The 27,183-nt window shown below is 38.3% G+C and overlaps 1 protein-coding gene across 2 annotated transcripts in view; it reads left to right on the forward strand.

Moving 5' to 3' along the window:
• The first annotated feature begins 476 nt into the window (after nucleotides 1–476).
• SPATA7 (spermatogenesis associated 7) overlaps nucleotides 477–27,183 on the forward strand; it is a 45,835-nt gene continuing 19,128 nt past the window's right edge. For both annotated transcript variants that reach the window (XM_075503390.1, XM_075503391.1), the window contains exons 1-5: nucleotides 477–596; nucleotides 12,887–12,967; nucleotides 13,635–13,727; nucleotides 15,290–15,337; nucleotides 26,385–26,518. In XM_075503390.1, coding sequence (XP_075359505.1) covers nucleotides 557–596; nucleotides 12,887–12,967; nucleotides 13,635–13,727; nucleotides 15,290–15,337; nucleotides 26,385–26,518 — 396 coding nt within the window. In that variant the 5' untranslated portion in view covers nucleotides 477–556. The remainder of the gene's footprint in view (nucleotides 597–12,886; nucleotides 12,968–13,634; nucleotides 13,728–15,289; nucleotides 15,338–26,384; nucleotides 26,519–27,183) is intronic.

Here is a 27,183-nt window from a genome sequence, read left to right on the forward strand (position 1 = left end):
TTCTGAAAGATACTGAGAATGAATTCCTTCAGTGTAACGGACTGGGAATGCTCTAGGCTCTCGATTTGTCATTTGCTTCTCCGAAATATGAGCAATTTGCCTTGAATCACTCCCTGGCATCCACTATTCTTCGAATTCCTGTCAAGTTACAGAAAAAGGCTTAAATAATTAGGGCACCTTTCACTGACGAGGCAAAACTTTCGCTTGGCTGCAATGCACCGCTTGAAGAGACATCTTGGGGCCGAGTCCGAGGGGTGAGGGGGCACCCGCAGCGCCCTGTGCCTCCTCCACCCTGCCAACCCGGGGCTGGGGCTACGAGAGCGGGCACCCCTCACGGCGAGGCCCGCAGGCTGCGGGCTGGGGCCGCGGGGCGCAGGCCTCCCCGCCCGGCGCCGCGCTCCCGTGGCCATGGCAACGCCGGAGGCGGCCGAGCCAGGCCGCGGCGGGCCAGGCCCAGCGCCCCGCCCCGCCCCGCCCGCCCGCAGCGAGGGACGAACCGCCGTTGCCGCCGAGCTCAGCGCCGGCCTGCGCCGCCCCTGCGGGCCCGGCCGGGAGCATGGGGCTGAGGATGGAGAGCGGCAGCAGGCGGAGCCAAGGTGCGGGGGGCTCGGTGGCGGCTCCGCGGCTGAGCGGGGGGCGCGGGATGTGGCGGGGCGCGGGCTGCCTGCCGGCGGGGCGCGCTGCCGCCCGGCCTCCCCCGTCCCTGCCGGGCGCGGCCCCTCTCCCCGTCTCCCGCCCAGGGCTGGGGGCGGGCGGTGCCTCCCCTTTCCCCGCCGGCGTGTGATGGCGGGCATGGCGGCTCAGCTGCGCGGGGGGCCGGGCACGGAGCCGGGCATGGAGCCTGCCCCGGGGCTGCGTGGCTCTTGCAGCCGGCGCTGAGGGGGGCTCGGGGCTTGCTCCTCTCACACGCGGCTGCCCTTAGCCGTGCGACCCTGTTTGTCACGCGTGGGGAGCTGGGCCCGGGGCCGGGCTGTGGGGCAGCGCTGCTGTGCCACCCGTGCGGCCGTGACAACCGCCAAGTGCAGGCGCTTGCCCCCAGTGAGCAAGGCTTGACAGCTGGGGATATGAAGGGTTACACATACAACCCCTGAGAGGTTATAATCCTCCTAGAAACGTGGCTTTAAATTGTCCAGCTTACAGTCATCATCACAAGTGTGCATATGTATTTTAACGGCATTTAGTGCTGCTGTGGTGAATGTTTCAGGCTGCCAGTATCAGCCGCTTTGTTTTCGAGGCCTAAACTTCTGTACTGTTTGGAGTCAACATTTTTCTTGTCCAAAGCTGGTATTCATGGATTATAGTGGATTTTACCCTGTGTGTAGAACATCACTTTCATGGCGTTTGGATGTAGATCCAAGCTTTTTGGTTTGGTGGGATTTTAATGCAAGTGTAGTTGAAAAATAAAAGACTCAAAAGCTTTGAAGCTCTTATAAAGTGATTCCTTACCCAGACTTAACCGGCTGTGGGCTGCTCTTGTGCTCCGTTCCTATGAACAATCTTAGTGGCATTTGTCATTCATGATAAAAAAGGCATAAACATGAAAAAATGTTTGCACAAGCCAGCTCTGGCTCTTGGAAAATACCTAAAATATTTTGAACTGGATGACATGCATAATATAAAACAATGGTAGGAATTATTCAATGCTGCATTGCAATGTCAAAATCGTACATAGCTGCATAAGGTCAGATCCTCTGAGGTAATGTTGTGCTTTCATGTTGCATCTCGGTGTCAGTTCCAGTCTTTGGCAATAGTGACGGATGTCACTCCAGAAGATGTCTCATATCAAAGTAGTAGTAGTTCAAAGTAGTTTGAACATGAAATCTAATACTACATGGGAATATGAAATTCAGAGCAAAAAGTACTATCTTGTGCATCCAATTTTTATCCTTACTTGTGTAGTGTGAAGGCAATTTTATTACAAATTTATCCTTTTTCTGACTATTCTTATTTTTTATTCTCAAAATATTTTTATACACAATCAGAAAGCATGCTTATTGTCTGTTGACCATAAAATGAGAATAAATAGGATGCAAGATCTAAATTTCATTCAGGTTGCAGCAAGCTTTGCTTGACTGACTCCTGTTTAAAAAAAAAAATTAATTCAAAAGTAGGAAAGAATGAATGTGTGTGTGTTTACATGGGAAGCTACTGCTTGTCTGCATAGGAGGTTATCATAGAGTCAGTAGTATGTGAATGGACAGCCTAATGTCTAGTTTCACAGACACATAGGAAGAATCCTTACAGACAACAGGGATACTAATTCCTTACGGTGAGCTAACCTAGAAATCTGTGTGCCTGAGCAAACTTGGCAGAACAGCCATTGGATTGCTTGCAGACAGCTTATGAAAGAGGCAGAACACATCATATTTGTGGTTTCTCTGTAAGACAGTTGTATCCACGCACTGTCTATCCAGAACATTAATGCAGAAGAGGTGGGATACGCTGTTTCATGTCCTAGTGTACTTCATGCAAAGTTTGTTCTTCAGACCTAGCCTTGTCATTGTAAAGAAAGAACTAAAATTTTATACTGGTTTTGTATCAGGGTTTCTGTTTTGTCTAGTGGGAATACTGAGCAAAAAGAAAAATTTTATGTTTTTTTTTTTTAATATATTGGACTATATAGGACTTGCATTTAGGTCTTTTCAAAGTTCAAATAAGGCTGATATTTTTCCCCCATAAAAATGTTGAAGAATTAATCATTTATGGTTTTGCCTAATTCCAGGTATAAACCTCCAAATTATTTACTGTAATAATTTCAGGAGTCGGTTAATATAGTCACAGATTTATAGTATGACCTCAAATAATCTGAATACTGTAATTCTAAACCAGCTTTGTTGTTTAAATCCAGTCTTCTGCACTGGGCTGTTTAATTCCCACAGCCAGTGATTGGCACATACCTGAACAGCAATGAAATCGTATGCTTATTGTTAATCAATGACATGCATTTGTGTCGCTTCTGTGTTACAACGATGGGGAAGTCATCATCATTGCTGCATGGAGGCTGCTGTTATGTTTAGGCAGTTTGCACAGGCATCAAAAATTCTAAAACAAAATACTTCACATATTTACAGACAAACTTTTTACCAAATTTTTTTTTACCTTTTTTACCTTTACTTTTTACCTTAACTTTTTACCAAATTAAAACCTTGGCTCAGCAAATCACTTAAACCTATCCTTGATTTGACCATTAGTCAAATAGTCCATTAAGTGAGTTTTAGTCACTTAATGTGACTAATCCCATCTCTGTTCAGCAAATAATTTAAATTTGTGATAGGACTTAAGTACCTGATTGGTCCCATTTCACTGAAGATTTCTTGCATGTTTCAAGTGAAATATGTGCTGAAGTAAACAGGATTCAAATCATTAACCCTACTAGCTATTTTGCTCCAGATTATATCCTGCAACTTTCTCTGAAGCACAGTGGATCAAGGTTTCTCTGCTCTCCATTCTGGGTGAGGCCAGCTGTGCAGTAGTTTTGCTAATATATTTTCAGTTAGAAATATGAGAGGGTGGAATTTAATAACACTAATGGGGGGGGGCTTCCTTGTAGGGACAGATTATACTAACAAAAGATTTTTTTCAATATGTATAGAAGAATCTAAATACACTGGGTCTATACATTTAGGCATATACATATATTTTATAGGTTGGTTGGTTTGACACCAGATATTGAAAAACCTTCAAAATGCATGTTCATGGGATGACATAACGTTGAGTTTCTTGTAGCAGTAGAAGCCAGCACATACATTTGTCATGTAGGAGACGTGCTTGTGAACTAGTGTTCTAGCACCCTTGAATAATAGCACCATTCCCACAGGAGAATTGTTACAGCACATGGTAGCGTATGCTCCTGGATTACACTGTGCCATCTTTCAAAGGCACAACTATCCAGTGAACTCAGGTTAGTAACCTTTTAAGCCAGAAGTTTCTAGAGTGTCATATAAGTATTCATAGTTGTACACATATCTCTCAGAAGTAGCATACAGTCACTTCTGGAACACCATCCCTCACACACCCTTCTAGAAAATCAGGAACTGCTGGTGCCACTGCTAACTCTAGAGGTGCTGCCCGAGCAAATGATGATGGGACTGACTTAAGTTCATTTGCTTCTGCCTGCAGTTTGTATCACGAAATGTGCTGCTGGCAGACACAGCCGTTTGTTTCTGCTTTTGGAGTATGAACAGAACAATAACCTGCATCCAAAACCTCCTTTATTGATCATGTGAAGCCTGTAGCTAGGAAAATTGTAACAAATGTTTTTCAAGAATTACTTCATCAAATATGACTCAATTGGCACATTTTAAGGCTACTGTATACAACTATTTCATTAGATTTTTGAATCTTGAAACTGAAATACAATTTTGGTTGAACGGTTCGCATTTATGCAGAATACTATTAGATTATTAGTTGTGAAGGACTGAGAGACCTAACTCTTAGGCATTAGGAGTAGGTGTAAAGAAGAGCTTTTGTGTAATCCAGCACAGTAAGTGTATAAATAGCGCCCATCTAATTAATGGCTTAGAAGATTATGCATGGTGCATATGTCAGAGTGATACATTGTATCACTGTCGTATTTTGCATTGGACACAAATGATCACATGCAAAATTCAAATGGAACATTGAGGACTTTATTTCAGAATTGGGATATTGTAGCTTCTTGGGGCTTTATTCATAAAGTTTTGCTTCAGAAAATTTAGAAAATAACAACTATATTTTGTCCTCTGGTGTATTCTGCCATTTCTTAATAAATCTTAAATGTGATTCTGTTAAAGCTGGCTTCACATCTACGACTTTGTACACTCAGAATTGATAGGAGTTTTATCACTGAAACCAGAAATGGGTCCAAGAGGCTTCTGTTTCGCTTGTGTGAACAGGAAAAAAATACAGGTGTGATTATGAAGCGCTCAGTTTTGCCCCGCTGTAACTTTCAAATAAAATGGAACACTATCAGTGCATTCAGTAACCAGCTAAATCTAAAGTCATGTTTGAAATTGTCTTGTGATTGCATAGATGCTGCACAAAAGCAGTGGAGACTTGCCATGTTTTAACCTCTTCTCCTAAAGAAGGAGTCTGTGGGTGGGTCACTGCTTTCTGCCAGCTTTTTCCTCTTTCCAGTTCTACATCTATTAGCCAACTTCACCCAGCTGTGAGTAAGAAGTAGGAGTCATAGTGGTACAAATGTCAGTGGCTGTGTAAGAGAAAACCCAACAAATTAACATACATTTGTTTAGAGAAAAGCATTCTGTGCTTTGTCCTTTCCCACATACGCAACTAGAGGATGAGCAACTAGTCAGCCAAGGATAAGCAACCAGAGAAGCTTAAACTAGATGACCAACTAAAACACCTGTAGCACCTCATCAGCCACAGCTGAGCAAGTAGGGGATGTTAGAGTGAGGGGGAGGACTGCAGATAAGGAAAAGGCAGCAAACTGGGGAAATTGAAAGGAGTTTAGGGAGTATGGTAGGAAGACGTAAGCCACATCGGTAGGAAAGCAAGCCTTAGTAGTAGTACTACTAATAGAGCATCCTATTCTTTTTTTTTAATAATGAAAGTATATCATCATGCAAATATAAAAGAAAGATAGTAATTACTTCTTATTTAAATAAATTAAGGTTAAATCCAGTGTGGATTTTCAAGTTAATCTCTTAATTTACTTTGAGATAGCAGTGTTTACTATGTGTATTTCTGTGTTGTATTCGTATGCACAATTATTTCTGTGGCATGAAGAGTTAATGGATACTTTGATTTAAAAATTCTCATAGTATCAAAAAGGGAGTAACCTATATTTCAGGTCCTAATTTAATTCCTTTAAATATGACCTTTTCAGAAGTGTTAGATTAGATGCTTGAAGATGTTTCCATCACTACTCCTAAATCATTTAGGATTTCACAGAGATTATTTAAACCACTTCTGTTTCCTCCTCAGCATGTGTACAGCATTAGTGCTGTAGTGTACTGGTAGTGTGTACAGAGTTAGAAGAATGAATTCGTAGCAGGAAGCCCACTGAAAAAATCACTAAACTAGTCAGTAGAACAAGGGTGGTAGTGATAGAGCATCCTTGACTTCTATTAAATTCACAGCACAAACCTCCTTCTGCATGTAGTTGCCTGAATTACCCACTTGGACGAAGGTGTCTCACTATTTTTGGTTTAGAGCATTGAGGGATTAGGGAAGAAGAGAAGAAGAAAAGGAGCTGGTGGTGGAAGGTGGAAGAGGCAACAGCACCAAACCTTCATAAATTAATGCAGTGGATAGCGTTTGCAATTTGTCAACGTGGGTTGAGTGTCCTTATCAGTCTCGGAGAGATCAAATCCCCACATCTCATGCAAATGCTGCAATTCTAGTCCTTTATAGGCAGAGGTGCTTCCTACATTTCCAGCTAAGAGGCGACCACTGTGCAGCTGAGAATGCAAGAGTCCTGGAGCCACCACCAAAAACGTGCACAAAAGGGTTGGTGCTTTGGCTGAGTGATGAGCACATTCCTCTGGGACAGCTGGGGAGGTCTACATCCGCCTGGGGCTGTGGGTTGTTTGAACCCAAGCTAAGGTCTAGGAGCTGCTCTTGGGAAAATACAGTGTTTATACATCTCTACACAGTGAAGTGGAGGTTTTGTGGCTTGTAGTGCTGGATTTAGTTGCCTATATCAAATATCCCACCTAAGGTCTCTCTATTTTTTATGGATTATCTTTTAAATAACAAGTCTTGGTGGGTAAGGGTAACCTGAATGATTTTTTTTTTTTTTTCAGTATTTTTGATTTGCAATGTCTGAAGTGCAGGTTTGTTGTAAAAATAGCAAGTCTAATACTTGTGTTCAAAATCCTTCCTATGAGAACGTTGTAATGAAAGACTGGGCTTCTTTCCAGTACATATTCACGTTCCAAATCTGAAATGGCTTTGTAGAAGAATAATTTCCATAAATTCTGCATATCCACTAACAATTAGGAAACAAAGTAACAAATAGAAACCACCAATTTCCATCATTTTTAAGACTGTAAAATTAGAAATAAAGATAGCATGCATTTTGAATGAAAATGAAAAGATAATTTAAACAAAATATCTTTAAAATCTCTTTGGAATAATATAATTATTACTTACCTTAGGTACCAGCTGGAAAGAATTATAGGGAAAGGGTTTTTTTAATTTTTTATTCTTCTGTTATGTAGTGTCACACACTTGCAGGGAAAGCCTACAACAAGCAAATAGAAGCATTAATAAGGAACTAAAAGATCTAATTAATTTTTAGAAATGTTTAATTTGTTTGCTGTCTGTACTTCAGGGGAACACACAGCATGAGAATCCTGGTTTTATATTCAGTGTGGACACTCCAGGTACATCTTTGAGGAAATATATGTTTAGATCACATAGTTACATGTATAGTATATCAAAGATAGGAGTCCATTATACATCTCAGTTTCTGAGGTTTAAATCTCAGAAAATAATTTCTTAAATCAAATGAAATTATCTTGAAGAGTTTCAAGTCCAGTTCTGGAAATACATTTACATAGACCTTAAATTTGTGACTGGAAGTTTTTTATTGTAAGAAGTAGAAAGTGTGCATTTTACCCAGGAAACTTAATTGTTGCAAAAGCTGCTATAGTACTGCAAGTACTGGGATCAGTTCTGCGAAGTTCAGTTCAGACAAGTGCTCCTATTCCGAAATAATTTATTATTTAAGAACCATCAAAATCAGTAGAAAATTTTTCACTGAAAAAATTCTCTCTCGCATGCATGGTTTTGAAAAAAGAGGCGAAGTAGCCAAAATGCATACTACTTTCACTCTGCTCACAGTCCTAAACCAGTACAGCTTCCGTCACTCCCGTAGCTATCCAGGTGTTCTAATTATTCTACTTTGTAGTTATCGTCCTTTTGTCGGGTTTATATTTGGTTACTATATAATTTGCTGAAAATCCCCTTCTCCTTTAAAATTCTCTTCACATGCCTAAGCCTTCAATTTAAGTTTAGTTTCTGCTATTCTGCAGATAACTTTGAAAACACAGACTGAATCTAAACAAATACGTGTTCAAGTCAGTAGACAACCTGAAATTATACTTGTGAAACATTTGAACATTAACACTTTCTACTTCACTTCAGTTGTCCTGTAGAAACAGTAAAATACATCAGGTATCCTCCACATACCAAATCCTCCAGTTTCTCCTCTGACATTAGCAACATACATCTTCATTGTAAATATGTGACACTATAAAAAGTGGTTTTGAGTTTCAGAAGATATAGGGAGGATATCATAAGTTGAATTCAGTGTGGAAACAATACATTTGAGGGGACATCTACGGGAAACAGCCTGGGATCCTAAAAAAACAAAGGATTACTTGCTATTATTCTTTGCCTCTTCTGTTTTCAATAGTGCTAAGCACTATTTCAGCCAAATTAGTGTCTTTGACCCTTTTTCTGTGATAAATTTTCTATGTGTTTTGTGAAAACAGGTGGTTCACAGAGAGCGAGCCTCAAACGCTCTCATTGGTGAACAGGTTACAAAAATATCTCAGTCCCTTTATTTGGCACGTGGGTCAGAGATGTATGAACAAGCACCATTGGATACCATGGGAGGACCATAGGAAGCCTTTATCACAAGTTCGGCTGTTTATGGAAGTATTTTTAAGTTAAAGACTGTTCTATTCTTTAATTGAAGCTACAATAAAATATACGATTTGCCAGGATAGAGCCCCCAGAATCCAAGTAGATATTAAAAAAAAAGTTGTTCAGCATAAACTTTTGCCCAGCAAGGAAATGTCCTAAACAGCAAGAAAATGTCATTTGTTAATGGCATGAAAGCTTTCGACAGGTCCAGGTGCTAGTGGGGCTGCAACCCTGACATTTCAAGGGTATCCTAAAATCTGAGCAGTCAGAAACACTTTTATTCAAGGTCCTCCACTTCCTGGAAAAGGGTTCAATATTGTAATGGCCTAGGTATTTCCTACGGGGGTTCAGAGATACCTGTGAAAGGACTAAGTATTGTTGTGATCCTGCAGTTAGCAGGAGTTGGGGTGGAAACCCATTTGGTTGGATTGAGGACCTGAAACCTTTCCACAGTGGCACAGGAGTTACGGCATGCAGGAGGAACTGAGGTCTGGGAAGATAGCACAGGGGACGTGAGTGCCTGCACAAAGACCATGACCTCTTGACAACTGGTGTTGTGTTTCCAGTGCCTTTGGGACTTCTGCAATTTGGGGGTTTCTGTGTGGGTTAGGGTGATCTCTGCGCTGTCCCTGTGTCCATAATCGAAATAGGCAGAGGAAACTGTGAACCATTTCTCCCTCCTGACCCTTTTTGACAGGTTTTCTCGCCTATGAAATAATGATGCAGGATATGGGGGAAGGCAGGCCTGACTTCCCCTGCCCCAGCCTGATACAGATTAATTGTAAAGGGAACACTAGTTCTTTCGTTAGAGTTTATCTGTGTGCCATCTGCTGGTGATGCAAAGCTGCAAAGCAAGTGAACATTTCAAAATAGTCGGGTAAATAGCGCTGAACGGATGCATCTCCAGCTGAAGACAGTAAATGCAACAGGTTTCTGAGCATCTCTGATCATCTTTAACTCAGGACAAAGGCATTTAGCTTACCTGAAGAGAATCAACTGTAGTTATAACAATGTCTCTGCATTTTTGAGATGCCCGTGCTTACCCCTCTATGACTCTGTCACATAAAAATGAGTTAGAGGTGGTCTTGTAAGCATTTATCTAACAGTATGTGTCTGCTTCTGGAATTATAACTTAGCTGTGAAATACAGAAAATACTGGAATATTTAGGTTATTTTGAGCAACTTTGAATGAAACCCTTCTGATTCTCAGGTGTCTGCTGTAATCTGGATTTCTGGTGTATACTTTTTTTTTATTATTAGGACAAACTTTTATCTGCTAAAATATAATCTAACATTCAAGTCCTCCCGAAAACTTGCATTCTTTAAACACACGAGCATTGTAACTTCAGGAAGTCATGAGTTTCAGGGTGGGTATCCAGCTAGACACTGAATATTACTCATGTAATAGTATATGATAGAGAAATATAATACTTAAACAAGAAAGGCGGCCATTATTGACAAAGGTTTGAAACCATTGCGGAGACAGTTATTCTAAATCTAATAAATTCTTGCTATATGTTTGGAATTTTAATATTTTTAAAATAATTTAGCATTGTTTGTCCCTATGTATGTTTGAATCACAAATAGAGATTAGGAAGAATTGTACCATGAGGGGAATTTAAAATGAGCCATTTGAAATTGATACAGATGAGCAGGAATGTTGTCCTTTGGCTTTAAAGAAAACACTATTAAAGATAAAACAATTGCAGGACAGGGTTGAAAAAATCTACAGTAGCACTTTCTTCTTTTTTTTTTTTCTTTCTTGTCCCTTTCCTACTGCTGGTCTGGCAACTTCACAGCAAAGAATAGTGGGAGCACTGTTATTGCAGACACTCCCTCTAATACTGTAAAGCTGCAGAAGCCCATACTGTATAAAGGCTAGCTTTTCCAAGTGTGAAATCCTCATACTAATTCAAAATTGCCTTGATATTTGTTGGGCTTCATAAGAGTGGGGATTGAGTTTATTGATCCAGATTTAGTGTAATTTCACAACAGGGTCCCAAGAAGGTACTCTGCAAATTTCCACATATGCTAATGATTTTCATTTTATTGATTTTCTCAAGACACATTTTGTTGCTTCCCCAACTAATCCTAGTCACTTGAAATTTATATGGTCTTTTTATAAGGCCTTTGGGGAAATTATATTAAAACATTATTAAAGGAACCATTTGTTTTGCTGCAATCTCTACTAATTAATAGTCAGACACTGTGTTAACCATCTTGTGCAACATGCTGTTGTACTTAAAGCAGAGCTACAGAATGTAGTAGTTACGTACATAATTGCAATAGTACTCTAACAGTCATTATATAGCAGTGGGAAATAGAAAAGAAAAAACAAAAAACAACCTGGAAAGCCAGGCGCTGGGCATGCAGGAGGTAAGAAGCCATGAGAGGTAGAATTAAGGGGCTTTTAACATGTGTGGCATGGCTTCTTGCACCCGGCAGTCAGTTTGTAATTAAGTCTGCCTTTGTTGACCCAGCTGAAGGCCACTGAGAAGAGATTCCCACTCATCTTGGGTAGGTCCAGCTTGCTGCTTCTTCCGATGAAGGGTGGAAAGCTGGAGGTGGCCAGTAAGTGTAGAGCAGTAGAGTTCCTGCCCCAGAGCTGTAGTGCCTCCAATTGGTAGGAAACGCCTACGTGGCAATTGCAGACTCTTGAACTGATAGATAAGTAGGATGGGAATGGGAAGACCATATGGAGCTTGATAGTAATTATGAATTTGTAGAAATTGGCTGCACGGCTTTATAATTGATATTAAGTAAGCGTGGTATATTTGCTCTGTTAAAGAAATCTTGTTTGTTTTGCTTTACATTTTAAGCAGAGTCTTGGAAACCTTAAAGGAATGCTTTGTATACACTAGTATTTGTAATAATAGGATATCTCCTGTTAAAATTTGCTCTAAAAATGTGTGCTGGTTTTGGCTGGGGTAGAGTTAATTTTCTTCACAGTAGCTAGTATGGGGCTATGTTTTGGATTTGTGCTGAAAACAGTGTTGATAATACAGGGATGTTTTCATTATTGCTGAGCAGTGCTTATACAGAGTCAAGGCCTTTTCTGCTTCTCACGCAACCCCACCAGTGAGGAGGCTGTGGGTGCACAAGAAGCTGGGAGGGGACACAGCTGGGACAGCTGACCCCAGCTGACCAAAGGGATGTTCCATACCATAGGACATCATGCTCAGCACATAAAGCTGGGGGAAGAAGAAGGAAGGGGGGGACGCTCAGAGTTACAGCGTTTTGTCTTCCCAAGTAACTGTTGTGCATGATGGAGCTCTGCTTTCCTGGAGGTGGCTGAACACCTGCCTGCCCATGGGAAGGAATGAATGAATTCCTTGCTTTGTTTTGCTTGTGTGCGCAGCTTGTGTGCTTTATTTATTAAACTGTCTTTATCTCAACCCATGAGTTTTCTCACTTTTACTCTTCTGATTCTCTTCCCCCATCCCAAGGGGGAGGAGTGAGCGAGCAGCTGTGTGGGGCTTAGTTGCCAGCTTGGGTTAAACCATGACAAAATGGTGCAGATTATTAATTAATTCAGGTGCAGATTTTTAAATCGTAGGTTGCGTAACACACAGTGGTTGCGAGCCTGACTTTATAGCATTTATTTTTCAAGGAGATATAGAGCTTTTAATTCACATTCCTTCATTTTTTAGAACAACTGGTTGTTTTAAGTTTTGTCAGCATCTACACTTGTCTATAGAGTTATCAGTCTATCGAACTGCCAGAAGATTGAATGGCAAACCAAATTCCTCTTACATTAACAGTAGATTTTTGAAATAGTGCATTCTCATTGATAGGATGATTTTCACACAAGCATAATTCCTTCAATCTATTAAACTTGCATTTTAGTATAATACTAACCACAATCATTGTCTACGTACAGAATATTTTTCACACTAGTCATTTGACGTAATGATAAAATTCGATCAATAAAACTTTAAAACAAATGGGAGGTTAGCATAGGTACGAAACTGTGGCCATATCTCTGTGTAGTTTAATGACCAATGTAAAGTTCAGACTGAAGTAATCTAATGTTTTCTTTCACTGTTCAGCTCCCTGAACCAGTGAAAGTACTACCATTGTATCTTGGTGTTTAGGTTAAGTTACTTAACTACACTGTTGTACTTCAGTAATACTATAATGTTTAAATATGATTTTTTTCCTCTATGAAAAAGGTCCACTACAGTCATTCATGAGTTCCTTGGGAAAAGATTCTCTACTTTATCTTGTCTGTCAAAATACATGTTTTCTTTTTTCTAACATTTGTTTTGTTTTGTTTGACACTTTATTAAAGTGAGTGAATACCCAGCTGTTGGCATTCCCAGATGTGGTCCAGCAAGTCCGTTTAAAGGACACTTAAGTACTAAGAGTAATGGTAAGTAACACATGTGCTTTCACCAGAAGGTTGGCGTCATTTCTTTTATGTGAATTAATGATTTTATGATTAAAATGTTTTTATAATTAAAACTTTTGCATTGAGCTCATTTGGTCAAGTTTAATAGTATTTACATTTAGTATGCATTACTGAAAATACTTTTGAGGAGTTTTGCCTTGACTCTACTGCTAGCTAGAAACAGTTAGCAAGATATCCAAACATATATAGATGTCACATCTATATTAGCTGGAATATAGGTATGGATACTGCTTTAAAGAACCCTTGAGGTTAAACATACTCCTTTACAGTCAGTAGTTTACATGAGCTAGTATACGTTTCTGTGCCATACTGCCACCTCAGATGCTGTTTTCAAATGAGCATAGAATGGAGAAACAGGAAGTTTCCATGCTGATGTTTTCATAGTCCAACTTCAGCCACTTCTGTAGCTATTTATTGAGTTAATGGCTCAGTGAGGAAAAAAACCCAAAAGAGACAGGATGATTTCATGTGATAGTAGCTGCTAAAGAAAAATGACTGCCATTGGGCAAAGAAGTTAAGCACACAGTAATTTAAAGTTTGTGTCTTTGAATTGCAGTTAATAACTGTTTAAAATTTCAGTATTCTTGTGCCTGCCTTTATAATGTTTAAACATATTTTAATCTTACAGCTTTCTGCATTGACTCCTCCCGAAGTCTAACTAGCCAGTACCTGATCAGAGATCACATGGTGTTTCATTATAACAAAATCCTTTCAGCCAAAGGTAAAAATGGGCATATATGAATGAACTTTCTACCTCCAGATTTAGCTCATTCTTTCAAAATAGGCTCATATCAGGAGGGAATGAATTGCACTGTAGGAAGTGTAGTTTTCTTCCTGTTTCATACTCAGACTGATGTCAGCAAGGAAATAGGGCTGCTACTTAATAATACTTTTGTGTTATTGGAACGGGATGTTTTGTATGAAAACATTTTCGTTAAGTGCTACCAAAGATACTACTTTAATTTTAGGGTCCTTTGTGCTGTATTCTCTTCATTCTGCTTTTTATGAAATAATGAATTATGAAATAATATGCTGAACTGAAAATCATGGAGATAGTCACAATAGCAAGCATACAGAGTTTATTTTAGGAATGAATGCAGAACATTTTCAGTTAAACTGAGACCACTGTGTCTTTTCCTTTTTTTTTTTTTAATTTAAAAATGTTCATTATCTTTTGTTCATATTTCAATCAATGGCACTAGGTAGTTGTAAGGACTTTGAAAATTGCCCTGTGTGTTTGCAAATGAGAAAAGCATGTTACTAATCTGTATTATTGAGCACTAAATACGTATATGATTTTTTTCACATATTTTAATGTTAGAAGGTAGTTATATTTATCAAAAGACAAATATTATGAAATCTGGAACTTAAAAGCCTGTTGAACTTGTACATGTTTGTATGTTTCTTAATTATGGTGAGATCCTGATCAAAAATTTTTCAGATTTAGACATGTGTGTTTACTCCACTATGAACTGACAGTATCAGTGCTATAACTGAAGACAGTGTATTACAGCCAAAGTTATTTTTTTAAGGTCATATAAGAAGTATGAAGTACTGTGTTTAAAAAATTAATATCATGCACAGAACTAAGAAAAGTTTGTAGATAGTTGTTAATGGTGTTTACAGTTAACAGCATATTTTCATTCTTCATGGCATGAACTTGTCTTGGGGATCTCAGTCCTAGAGGTATTAATGCTAGAGCTTGGCAGGATGTCCTGAGTATTTAAACTAAATGCATAGAAGTTTGCAGGATATGATTTAAGAGATAAATGTTTTTTGAATGCCTCCCAAAACACTTTACGCTCTTTTTCTAATAGGGTTTTGGAGGTGGTTCTGCTGATTCTTTTCATCATCCCTCCTTTTCTTAATGTCTGCTTTAAAGAGAGGTACACTGGGGCTTCAGATTCTGCCAGAGTCCATGCTCACAAATATACTGTCATCTCTCTACCATGTAACATACTCAATATCTTCAGGTGTGAAGTTAAATGCCATCAGCACAAAGTGTATAGAAACCTTTTGTAAGGAATCTTCATTTAAATGATAATTCTTCCTTCAAATATATATTTTACTTTAACATGTTTATCTGGAAAATTCTCTGACTGTATTAATATCAATCTAATACTTTAAATATACAGTAACTAGCATATTTTTAAAAAGAGAAAAATTGCTGTGTTCTAATTAAATTAGTCTTTGTTCTGTGTTGTTTTATTGCTACTTTTTTCTAGCCACCACAAATACTAAGTAAATATTGAATCACTCTCATTTTTTTTTTCTTATTTTCAGCAGCCGTAGACTGTTCAGTGCCCAAAAGTAGGTTGACCAGCATCAAACGTGAGTATTTGTGATATGTTAATTCTGCAAAAGCTTCTGTAAAATTAACTTAACAAAACAAAGGAGCCAGAGGAACTGAAGAGTTACAATAGAATATAACCCTTAATAAAGCATCCATGTATCTGCTTGCTTCTTCAGCTTTTCGTATCCTGCTCCAGCTATTTGTAAGAATCTTCTTACAAGAATGTAATGCTAGTGAGATGGACCTAGTCTGTTAGTGATTAGTTGTGCTTAGGATCACAATTATTTTGCTTAGGATTCTTTTAATGCACACAGTTAATGGAGCATGTAAGGGGAATTTCAGCATTTTCTCTCTCCTTTCTTCTGATGTGATGTGAGCTTGAACTTTCAAGAAGAGAACTTACTGGTGCAAGGTCAAGAGGAATTTGGGGAATGTGGGCACCTAGGGACCGGGACTGAAACTTCTCATTCCATGTCGGAGAAAACAGACCCAGTTACAAGTGCACAGCCTCACAGCCTGGATTAAACTGCACGTACTTTTTCTGGGAGTTGTCTCATTTCTTAACACTGTTTAAAGATATCGGTACTGTAGACTTATTTCATAGTGCTAGCTGAAGAGCAATACTTCAAAATCATTGATTTATGGAATACTAAATGAAGTGTATTAGTCAAAGGGGATAAATAGCAGCCGTTTGTTAAAATAACAAAGGTATATTTCTGTTATCTGTCTTTTTCACTAATGCAATTAGAGAAAGTTTTTTTTTCTCTAATTCCATATTTAGTTACAACTGCTGAGGTACTGGAAAAAATTAAAGTATTCTTTTAGGATGGAAAGATAAATCTTCTGAGGACAGAATACTTTGTGGTTAGTCTCAAATCCAGTCAAACCAGAGTGATACTGCCTTGTAAAATGATCAGAGTAACTAGAGCTGATGCAGGAAATCAGTCATCCTTTTGGCAGAAAGACTTAATTTCATTAAAAATTTTTTCAGTACTTCTGCATAGTGGGTTGAGACTGAATTAAGCAACAAGCTGCACCAGGATCAAAGATGCTGTATGTGGGCTTGCCTCTTCCTGCTTTCAAAAGGTGCAGCACAAGCAGCAACAGTATTGCATGGATACCTAGAGTCTGCAGATTGCAGTAGCAATTTCAGATCACCTGTTCTGCAGAGACATTTGAAAAAAGTCTTCCTTCTCATGCTTCAGCTCTACCAAGATTTGCTTTGAAACAAGCATGAACATACAGGGTTGGTGTAAGAAGAAAATTTATACCTACGTGTTTGTGTAATAAAACCCTCATGTAGCTTTTCTTTCTGCATCTGCTAGAATCTTTCTTAGCTTCCCTAATTAATAATTATTCTTCCATACCTTTTCAGGTCTTGGGTCTTTCTCAACACCAACAAATGCCTATTTATTTTAGAGTCTGTTGTCTTTACAGATAAAATGCTTCGAGCTGATAGCTTGTGTGTTTCACACCAGAATGAGTTTCCCTGAATAATGAGTTCATTTTGGGAGACAGTGACAGTGCCTTAACCTTAACAGATAATTGTCATGACACTAGCAGGTGTGCTCTGTAGTGAGGAAATTTCCATTTCAGATAGGAAGGCTTTGTGCAATATGTTTCTCTTTCAGTTCATCTTACTCAGAGCGATGTCTGACTATGTAACTCTGTCCTGGTCACAGACAGAACATTAATCTCCTATACAGGGTGTGACGGAAACATTTCACCTTTGTTGCTGCTTTTGTTTTTACCCATCTGTTTGATAAAATTGGTACACTAAATCCTCACTAAATTGCTCTTTCACCTATTTTCAAACTGGGCTGGAAAAAGCTGCTGCTGTGTTTTATCTTGCTAGAACATGCATACAACCAACACAGCCCTAGAAGATGTTTCCTGTTCACAAAGGAAAAAAACTTTAAAGCTAGGAAAAAAAAAATAAAGCCTTTGATTACAAAAAAAATTCCTCAATTTACGTACTGTTATGCTAGCCTAAGACTTGGGAGTGCTAATTGTTACTTAGTTGAAATTTATTATATTCCCAAAATAGAGCTAGCTCATAAAGTGAAGTCGAGCATCATAGCTCAAGGATCGGGATGCTAGTCAGTAGCACAGGATTCATTTGGAAGAAATGTTGGACTTACTTCTTGGTCTCCCAGAGCTGAGTATCAAGTGTGGTTAGAGCTTTTTATCCTTAGATTTAGCTAAGTTCTAAAATATAGTTTGTTTGCTTGATGTTCTGCACTGAGAGGAATTGTGCAATTATAAAGTGACAATGAATTTGCCATTTTTAAAAATCTGTTTAACAAAGCAATAAATAATGGGGTTTTTTTCCCTAAAAGTGGCTTCTCAAGACAGTATTATGTGTCTTGCCCAGTTTTCAGGTTTTATTTTGTGAGGTGTTTCATGTTCTCTAATAAAAATGAGAGTGCTGAGTGAAAGACAGAAAGCAAAGTAATAAAGCAAAGTTATGTAAACAATATCTTTTTATTAGACTATTCCTCAATGTGGTGTTTTTACTTTGCAATGCTGAAAAATGCTCCCAATTACACTTTCATCTTAAATTGTCTGCATAAAATGCTACAAACACTTTTTTTGCAGTAGAAGATTCCCATTTTTTTTTCTGCAAGAGCAAGAGAAATGTCGCAACATCTGATTTCACTGGAGTTCAGTACTTGCCTCAGACGCAAGGCTAGAAGTTATATAGCTTGCTTGCTGGTTCTGTTTACCATATCAGAAGAGGGTCTTTCTACCTGATAGAGATGAGAGACACCAGTTCATAGATTTCCTGTCTAGTGATTTCTTCTTTAACAGCTCAGTCTGTATGCATTGTTATTTCTCCTAATGTTTTTGAAGCTCAACTTCTGTCACGTACCTGCCTTCACGGAATCACGGAAATGTTGGTTGTAAGGGACCTTTGGCGGTCATTTAGTCCTCCTTGAGCTTCCTGCTCAAGATGGGACTTCTGCCAACACTAGATCAGTTAGCCAAGTCTTGGAAACCTCCAGGGATGGAGATTCTGCAACCTGAGTAACCTGTTCCAATGTCGCAATATCTACATAGCTAAAAGATTTTTTCCAGATGTCCAATTCAAACACTGTCAGGATTAGAAATGAATTTACTTGAAAGTATTTATCCTGGTAATTCCAGTTTTAAAAGGCAAATTTTGGATGGTGGAATATAAGGGTTTTAGATACCATAGTTGAAATTGTTGTTTCGTGATGATCAACAGCAAAAGTGTCTCAACTGCAGTAGGTCCAGGATTTCATGTATGCATTTGTACCAGATGCTTAAGATTATCCTTTCTTAATAAAAATCTTTGAGGATTAATATCTATACTCAAGGTGTGCACGTAACGGATATTTTTTTCTGACCTGCTTTCTTCATATGTTTTGTCACCTGACTGAGATCACTTTATAAACAGATAAGAAGCTCTGCCACACAGGCTGAGATTTGTGCAGAGTTAGCGAAGAGATAATTCCATGGAGCACATCTACTTTCAAATTCTTCATTATTGGTCTATCTGCCTTCAAGATATTTAATGTTAAGACTACTCAGGCATCCCTTGTCCAGTATCTGCACTATTCTTATAAACACTACATGTTTAGAACAAATTGAAAATTATTTCAATTTATTTCATACCTAAAATTAGAGTTGTTGGGGTTTTTTTTCCTACTGTTCTATGTATTGTTCATCAAGAACTACAGATATCTGTACTGTAATAATAGTGCAACTAAGTGTTACATGTTCAGGTGTTAAGCTCAGTGCAAGGTATCATTTGTAGTGTCTCCAGCAATCCACTGGAGAATAGTTTTTCTTCCTCTGTCTTTTATGAAACAGATTATGTGGAGATGACAGCCAATAGCTCAGGCAGTAAGAGTATTGAAAATGTACTGAGGAGTACATACATACTGAGTAAGAGAAAAGGATTTTTAGAATATTTTCAAACCAGTTTCTCTTTTCTTGCTGGAGATGGGACACACAATTTGTCCAGGCACAGTTGCAACATCAATATGACTGAATAGCAGGGGAATCTCTATAGTTGAGGGCTTTACAGCTTTATTTTTCCAGTAGTTCTGTGCCTGTCATTGCCTCACCTGAAGCATATTACTGCATTTTTCTTTTTGTATTCCTTGTCTTATTACTTATTGCATCCCAAATAAGGTTTCTGTTCCCCTTCTATTTCCAAAGAGATTTGGGAAGGGGGGTAAATTTTCAGTTTGAAATGCTAAGATTTATTAATAGCATAGAGTTACAAAACAGAATTCCTGCAGATAGTGTTAAAAAACATCCCCTGAAAATGTGCTTCATGTACCGCTAAAATAGCAGGTGAGTATTTCCCTTTGGGGTTGTTGCCATGAATCAGTCATTAGTGTTTAAGAATTAAACATGATACTGTAGTTGGCATTCTCCCTGGCCAACTGAATGTGTTCTGTCCTTAAAGTGGGTTTAGTTTCCACTGTTCTTTTCCTGGTATCTTAGCTGGCAGCAAAGTAGGCAAGCTGCCATGCCACTGGGCTAGCACTGAGCATGTTCTTGTGTATTAGATCAGCCTTATTGACTTAAAATAGTTGTTAAAATGTGAAACTTCTTGAAATGTGAAACTTCTATGTTCAGAATTAGTCCAAGCATGTTGATTGATACCAGTGGCCATTAGAAGTCTGTGGTTGTGGAATTTGTGCCAGAAAACTTGACAAAAGCTATGCCAAGTAAGACAGCTGCTGCTACACATGCCTGGTTTCTAACAGTACTAACTTTTCAGCCCATATGTTTAGAGGTTTTTCCACAGGGCATATTGACAGTACAGCCTGAACCCAGTGATTAGTGTGCTTGGGAATGCAGGTCTCTTTGATACTGGGAGGGGGGGAGAAGAAGAAAAAAAAAAAGTATTCTGAGAAGTTACCCACCAGAAATCTATTTTAGCCTGATGGAACTTGAATACTTTGGGGGGGGGGGGGGGGGGGGGATGTGTGTGTGAGAGATGAGGAGAGACAACAATTCAGACTGATCAGTAATGTTGTTTTTCTACTTTTTGGGGGGTTAGGTTCAAGTAGAAATATCAAGAAATATATATTCTTGTATAATTCTGTGCTTAAATTTTAATTTTTCATGTGATCACATATTTATGTTATATCTGTCTACCCTTTATGCTATGAAAAGCAGAGATCTATGAAAAGCTCTCTTATGTATTTCGTTGTTGCTGCTATTTTACAGGAAGCTTTCACAAAATCTCCCCATCTTTCTGTTGAGTCTTGTCCTTACATATGCATTTCTGAAAGTGAAAGTTATAAGCAACTAATATAAGTTCTTTAAAGTCAAACACTCAGCTAATTCTAACGTGTGTTTTTAGAGTTCAAGTATGTCTTTGGGAAGATGCTCTAGTATATTTATCAAGTCTGAATTTTTGGAGAGCAGGAAAACCCACTGTGTAAAAAATCTTTATGAACCTGTATTTTTAACTGTAGTAATTTTACTTTCTTTTTGCAGAACTTATTTTTAGTTATTTAAAGTTTCTTCTACAGAAAGGTTTTCTTTTTTTATGAGAGGTAATTAATTTTAGATATGTATTCGGTGCATCAAAAATACATTTTTCACAGAATTTGTAGTTGCAAAAAGACATTCGATCATCTAGTCTGACATCATGAGTTAAGCACACCAAAAATTTAATCCAGTTGTGCTAATATGGAACTCAACAACCATACTGAATATGGTAAATAAAGCACATAAATGAGAAAGGCCTGCAGTCTTGATCTTTACAGGTCAAGAAACAGAGAAAACAAATTCCTTTTGTAATTGTATTGGTAGTTAATCATCATTATTGTTGAAAATGTGTCCCTGATTTTTAACTGAATTTGCCCCTCTGTACCATCTGTCCACTGGGGGGATTGTTGTTTTTATATCATTTTCCACTATTACTGAGGATCACAAAATAGCTATAGCATACCACAGAACAGGAATAAAATTATGCTTTCCACTTATTCTCAGCATTAGCTCAGTACAGTATGTTTAAATTGTCCTTGGGGGCTGCCCCAGTGGTACCCCGAGATAAAATCCACTGTTCAAGCCCACCTGGAAGCCAGATGGACCTCTGTCTAGGGTACACGAATGGAGGTTTACCTGAGCAGGCTCAGAAGTTTTCGTCAGCATTGGTGCAGCATTTCACAATGTCTGTGTAGTAGGCTGCGTACAGGCTGCTGTATTCTTCATACGGCTGACAGAAGTATCTACGAGATGTCTGTCGGATGAGGACCCCATATGAGGATCAGAAGTGGATGGATTTAGGATAATCCTGTGCTTCTAGCCTCTCATGAAATTCCTTTGAAGGATTCATGTCTCACTGTTAGGCTTTATTTCCAGGCTTTAGCAATGGCCAAATTTTGCCATGAGTAGCTTTGTCAATCAGTATCACCTTTCTGAAGTACATACCCTGATACAAATGTTACTTTCTGTTTGATACAAGCAAGGCTGTAGTATCAAGCCTTTAATAAATCCTTTGTCACCTTTTTTTATGGCGATTCCTCCCTTATTTGATGAAACAGTGCTACTGATAATGGATGTGAAGAAGGACTGCAGAATCGTCTCTTAGAGTTATGAAAATTAAAATTTCTGTGTTAAGAAAGTTAGATTTAGACTTATGAGAAACCTGAACTTCATACCCAATGGCAAAATTCAGTTTGCATTTGATGAGATCTCACCCCAGGTGCTTAAATCATGGTGTATTGGGGATTTGTGTAGAGCTAGGAAGCTGATAGTAAAAATTCTTACAGAAGGAAGAGCTTGCTTGCAGAAGTACTATCACCAGCTGATATGCTGAACATTTTAATTACGGTCACTTCAAGCTCAGCAGAAATGAGGTTGATGTTTGTATTGTTTATCTAAGAGAATTCATAAGGGAAATAATAACCATAAGTGTGTTACTGCAAAAATAGCTGATATAAAAACACAATGGAGAAATGCTCAGTTTTGGACAATTATTTTGAAATTCTGCAAGCTGAACTCAATTTAAATCTAACTTAATGTTTCATTATCTGCCATGGATTATTTACATCAAAAACGAAATAACTTGAAGGTTAACTGCCAATTGTACTGCGATGTGACATATGATAAATTTAGAGATTGGAAATTCAGAGCAAAGGACAACCACTGGCATTCCAAATCGTACTGTCCTTATAAGTGCAGAGCTTTCAAGCTGCTTAGGAGTGTGGTATGTATGATTATTTTGTTTCTTCCAGGTTTATGACATTTGTTTTATAACTCTAAGCACGTGTCTAGAAATACTGCTGCAGCCTAGGCTTAAGGAAAAAAGAATCAAGCCTATAGAGGGAGGATTCTAACAGGGAAATATAACGATGTGATCTCTGCTTTGGAAGTGTGGTGTACTCTTTGCGAAAAGGGTATTCGCCTAGGCAAAAGTGTTACTTCTATGACAGATTGATCAGCGTTTTATAGGTAGCTCTTTATGGAGAATGCTACAGTTTAACTTCTAAAATTCTTTGTCTGTCTTGTGCTTCCTCTCATTGACAACAGAATTAAGAGAACAGATTCATGGGGTGGGTGCAGTAAGTTATGGAATTTAGTTTTGCAGACTCTGAATTTATCTGATATATAAAAATCACTACTTTGTTTCTGTTCTAATACATTTTCTCTTTACTATACTAGAAATCTTTGTGGTGGTTTTGAGCACAGCAGTTAATGAGATATAATTAATCTCAAAGTCTCTAATAAGGCTTTAAAAGGGACTCATGTTATTTGGATCTATAGACTATATTTTTTTCTTCCTAAACATCTAGTTTTCCCTTTTTAGAGATGAAAAAACCCCAGTGGTTTTCTTTTTTTCTTTTATTTGTCACAAGATACTTATTGTCTTGAACTTTTCCCTTATTTAACTCTACAAATGTGATATGTGTCTGGAGCTGATGTACAGTAAAAGCTACTTGCAGGGAAATCATTAAGTATCTGTTAACAAATGCAGTTAATATTTACTTCCCACTAGTCTATGACAGTATTCCACGGGCAGTCTTGTCAAATTTAGTTTATCCTCCGCACTGAAAACTAAAGAAGCTATATCTGTGATTGATTTGAAGCAGAAGATACCTTCAACAGTGAGCAACCTTTCCAATTAACAGATAAATCTCCCTTTTAAAACTACATGTTTCTTCCTGAATGCTGGTCTCATTCTTCTGCGTTTAATATATTCACAGCTGCAGGACAAGTGGTTATGTATGGCAGCCTTAAGTATCTTCAGCGCCCATCAGTTCTAATATTGTAATTAGTGCCTCAAAGGTTCAGGCAATTTGTATGATACCGTTTTCTGTCTGGCTAAAGTCAAATGGAAAGACTGGATTCTCCAGTCCCTGCTTGGAGAAAGGATATATGAAGAAAGGGGAGGTAGGCAGCATGTATGTTTTTGTGTCTGTACCAGTAGCCTTGACTGTGTTACTTGCTGACTGCCTCAGGACTATCCTAACTTAGATCTAGCTGTCTGTTTACATCTACATTAACTCTTTTCAAGGAGGATTTCTTATCTCTTGCTTTACGGGTTTCACAGTTCCTAGCTTTTACAGCCGATCTATCCTGAAAATTCCCTAATTTGGCAATAAGATGGGTACACTGCTGGGATTTTCTGCTGTTCTGTTTTGCATATGTCTGCTCTGCCTTTCAGTATGCATGAGTGACTTTATAGCTTTTGGAACGCACTTAATGGATTAGTTGAGCTAAGCTTACTATATGACTGGTGCGAGGCAAAGACAGTAGTCCCAGTGGGTCATTCTGACATACAAAGATAGCCTTAGCTGCCACACTTACTGTTCGTTCTTTCTTTCTTTCTTTACTCATGGGCACAAGCTGTGCTTTGGCTGAGAAGAGTCGTAGCACCCAGTCCTGGAGGAGGTTTGTAGTAGTTGGCTTTTATAGCCTTGAATGCCAGTAGTAAAGGCAGAGTTCTGTCCACGTACGTTAAATCTCAGACTTTATCCTGTAAAGAGCAGAATAAGGACAACACAAGAATTCAATTTTGCAGTAATATTCACACTGCTTTGCACTTTGCCCGGAAACTCCTGTTAAGCCATGGTATGCAGGTAGAACTTGCAGTAAAGTGATTAAGCCTCTGTTGTCTTAGACAAACTCACTTTCCACCTAAGCACTTGAGTGTAAGGAAACTTGTGTTTCAGGCATCTACTCACACTTACAAAATGAGACACCCATACTTCTCTATGATTTGCATTTTTGCTTTGTAGAGCTCTGTCATTCATTGTTTCCCTAGATATTTATTCAACACTCATTTCAGCCATCACCATTTTACCTGAGCAGTAGGCAAGACTTGAGTTTTTACAGCTTCCATGCATGTGCACGCACAGACACACTCTTTTGGCCCCATGTGGGTAATTATTCATCTCAAACATATATTCCTTCTGACCTGTAGCTAATTTTGAGTGCTCGTCTGTAACTTTTAAGACAAACACAATTAGAAATAATAGTAATTTAGAATAGCCACATAATAATAATTGTGTAGTAGAAAAATATTGAGTTTTAATTATTTAATGGTACAGTATATTTTTTCCTTCTGTTAAAAGGCATATTTTTAATTCAGAGTTGTAGAATTTAGCGTATCTTGACTTCAGCTAATGTTTTTCCAGTAATAAAAGCAACTTCATATTGTAAGTACTCTAATGGAATATGCTGAATAAATCAGCAGCCATAAAATAAATTACTTTGTATTTTACATATCAATTGTAAGAATTGAAAGAAAGAGAAAGAGGGATTTCCCCGACGAATGAGAGCAAGGTTTTTGCATCTGAAAGAATAATTTCTAGTTTAAAAGGGGACTAAAATGTTTAATAAAATGAACTTAAAATATACTTAAATAATTCCTAGAGATTAACATGTCTGTAGCGTTGATGTACACAGATGAATGTATTTTAAAGGTTAATTAAATGTCCTCAGATTTCTGTAGTTCTCAGCTGTCTAGAAGAATGTACCACACCAATCTACGAAGTTATTTACATTTCCATGTGTTAAGTATAGTAGTGTGTATGAAGATCGGGGTCTACCAGAGTATGATATAAATACATTATGAAACCGAAGAAGAAATCTGCAGAGGCCTTTCTGTCTGTGTTTCTGTATCAAACAAACCATTCATACACTTGGGTCTGTGTTAAGTGAATGAGAAATGTAGTCAAGAGTTAAACCAGGTTTCGTTGTGTATACAGACTTCAAAAGTGTGCTTGCTTATATAAACCCTCTTCTTTCCCATTTGGAAATGAAATTATTAATGTTTTTCATCAGCCTCATCTGGATTTTTCAACTTTGTGAACTTCATCTGTGGCACCTGGGTGCTCACAATATACAAAAACTTTGGACTGTATTATGCAAGATATCAGATGTAGGTGACTGATAGCAAACTCGAACACAGAAAATTTACCCATCTTTTGGGCTCCTCTCTTTATCTGATGGCACAGATACCTAACTCATCTTCTGTGCTGCATGGACACTGGGAACAAGGTCTTGGACTGCAGACCAGTGTAGACTGATAACAATTTCCCCTCCTGATCTGACAGTGGCCCTTTCACAGTGTTTGCCTCCACTTTTTATATTCTTGACACGAACATGCTTGTTTTGCTATGCATTTCTGTACTTGGGAGACTACTTGCTATTTTTCCATGGTGTGAGCATGGATTTCTTTACATGTCAAATTTACTAACAGTAAACATGTTTTTTTGCTGAAATACTGGATGAGAGTACAGTCAAAGGAGTTCTATCTGTAAAAAAAATGAGAGCAAACTTGTGAGTTTTTGAGCAGAGTGCTCTGTCAGCAATACTGATCTTGGAATTCCTGCATAGTGGTGTATTAGTTGAGGTGAGAATACTTCAGGGGCTAAGGTACAGCTTCAGCTAAGATACAGCTTCAGCTACCAGCATAGTCTTAATATTTTTCTTCTAAGAGTAGAGGAAGTGTTGGAAGTGGAACGTATCTCAATAGTCTGACTTTGCTGAGCAATTGGAAACCCCTATGATGTTTTTCAAATCACTTAGGACAAAAAAAGAATAATATTTCAGTGTGGATCTGACAAACTTTGTCTCTTCCCTAAGTTGCTGACCAGCAAAGAAGAGAGAAACTGAAAAAGAAGATAGCCAGGTGTGAAGAGGAAATGAGTGTGGGTAAAACTGCCTCCCGATCCAGCTCAAGAGAGAGTGGAAGGCTGCTGCCATCCTCTTTTGGAAAGGTAGATATTTTAATTTTGTTTAGTAGATATCATAGTCTACTTGCCTTCCATAATAACAGCTGATCACTGCTGTGCAGCAGCTCTAGAGGGAGGGCTGGCATATTTCAAGCAGCAGAAAATAGACAAGGGTCTTCCTGGCATGTGCCCAACACCAAATGCACGTCTCGGCCTTCTGACAAAGATAGCAGGTATCTGGATAAAGAGTACTTGTAGTAAATTCAAGCTCTAGTTACCCTTGAATTGTCTCACTTTCATCTCAGCTGAAATTCCCATGTCCTCTCTGTCACTCCAGAGCTTTCTACATTTCCTAAGGCAGAACTCTATTTACCACTAACCTTCCTAGCAGAAGAATAGAGAATCTTCTTTTTTTTTTCTGTATCCAAAGTCCTACTTTGGAAATACATTTCATATCTAACAGTATACTACATGCTCAGATTGCAGTTATTGAAAGTGAAAATAGTACTTAAGCCATCAAAATAAGTGCTTTTTATGTCTATATACATAGGTTCACTTATTTTGGCTGGCATTTCCTCCAGATATGTGGTCTATATTTCCAATCCAAATAATAAATAAATAAATAAATAGCCTAATAAATTACATTCTCTTGTTCATCACTGTAAAGGAGCAGTTGCAACTTAAAACAGAATGATGTTTTAACTCTGTTG

This window comes from Mycteria americana, chromosome 5, assembly GCF_035582795.1.
Source record: "Mycteria americana isolate JAX WOST 10 ecotype Jacksonville Zoo and Gardens chromosome 5, USCA_MyAme_1.0, whole genome shotgun sequence".
Taxonomy (NCBI): Eukaryota; Metazoa; Chordata; class Aves; order Ciconiiformes; family Ciconiidae; genus Mycteria; species Mycteria americana.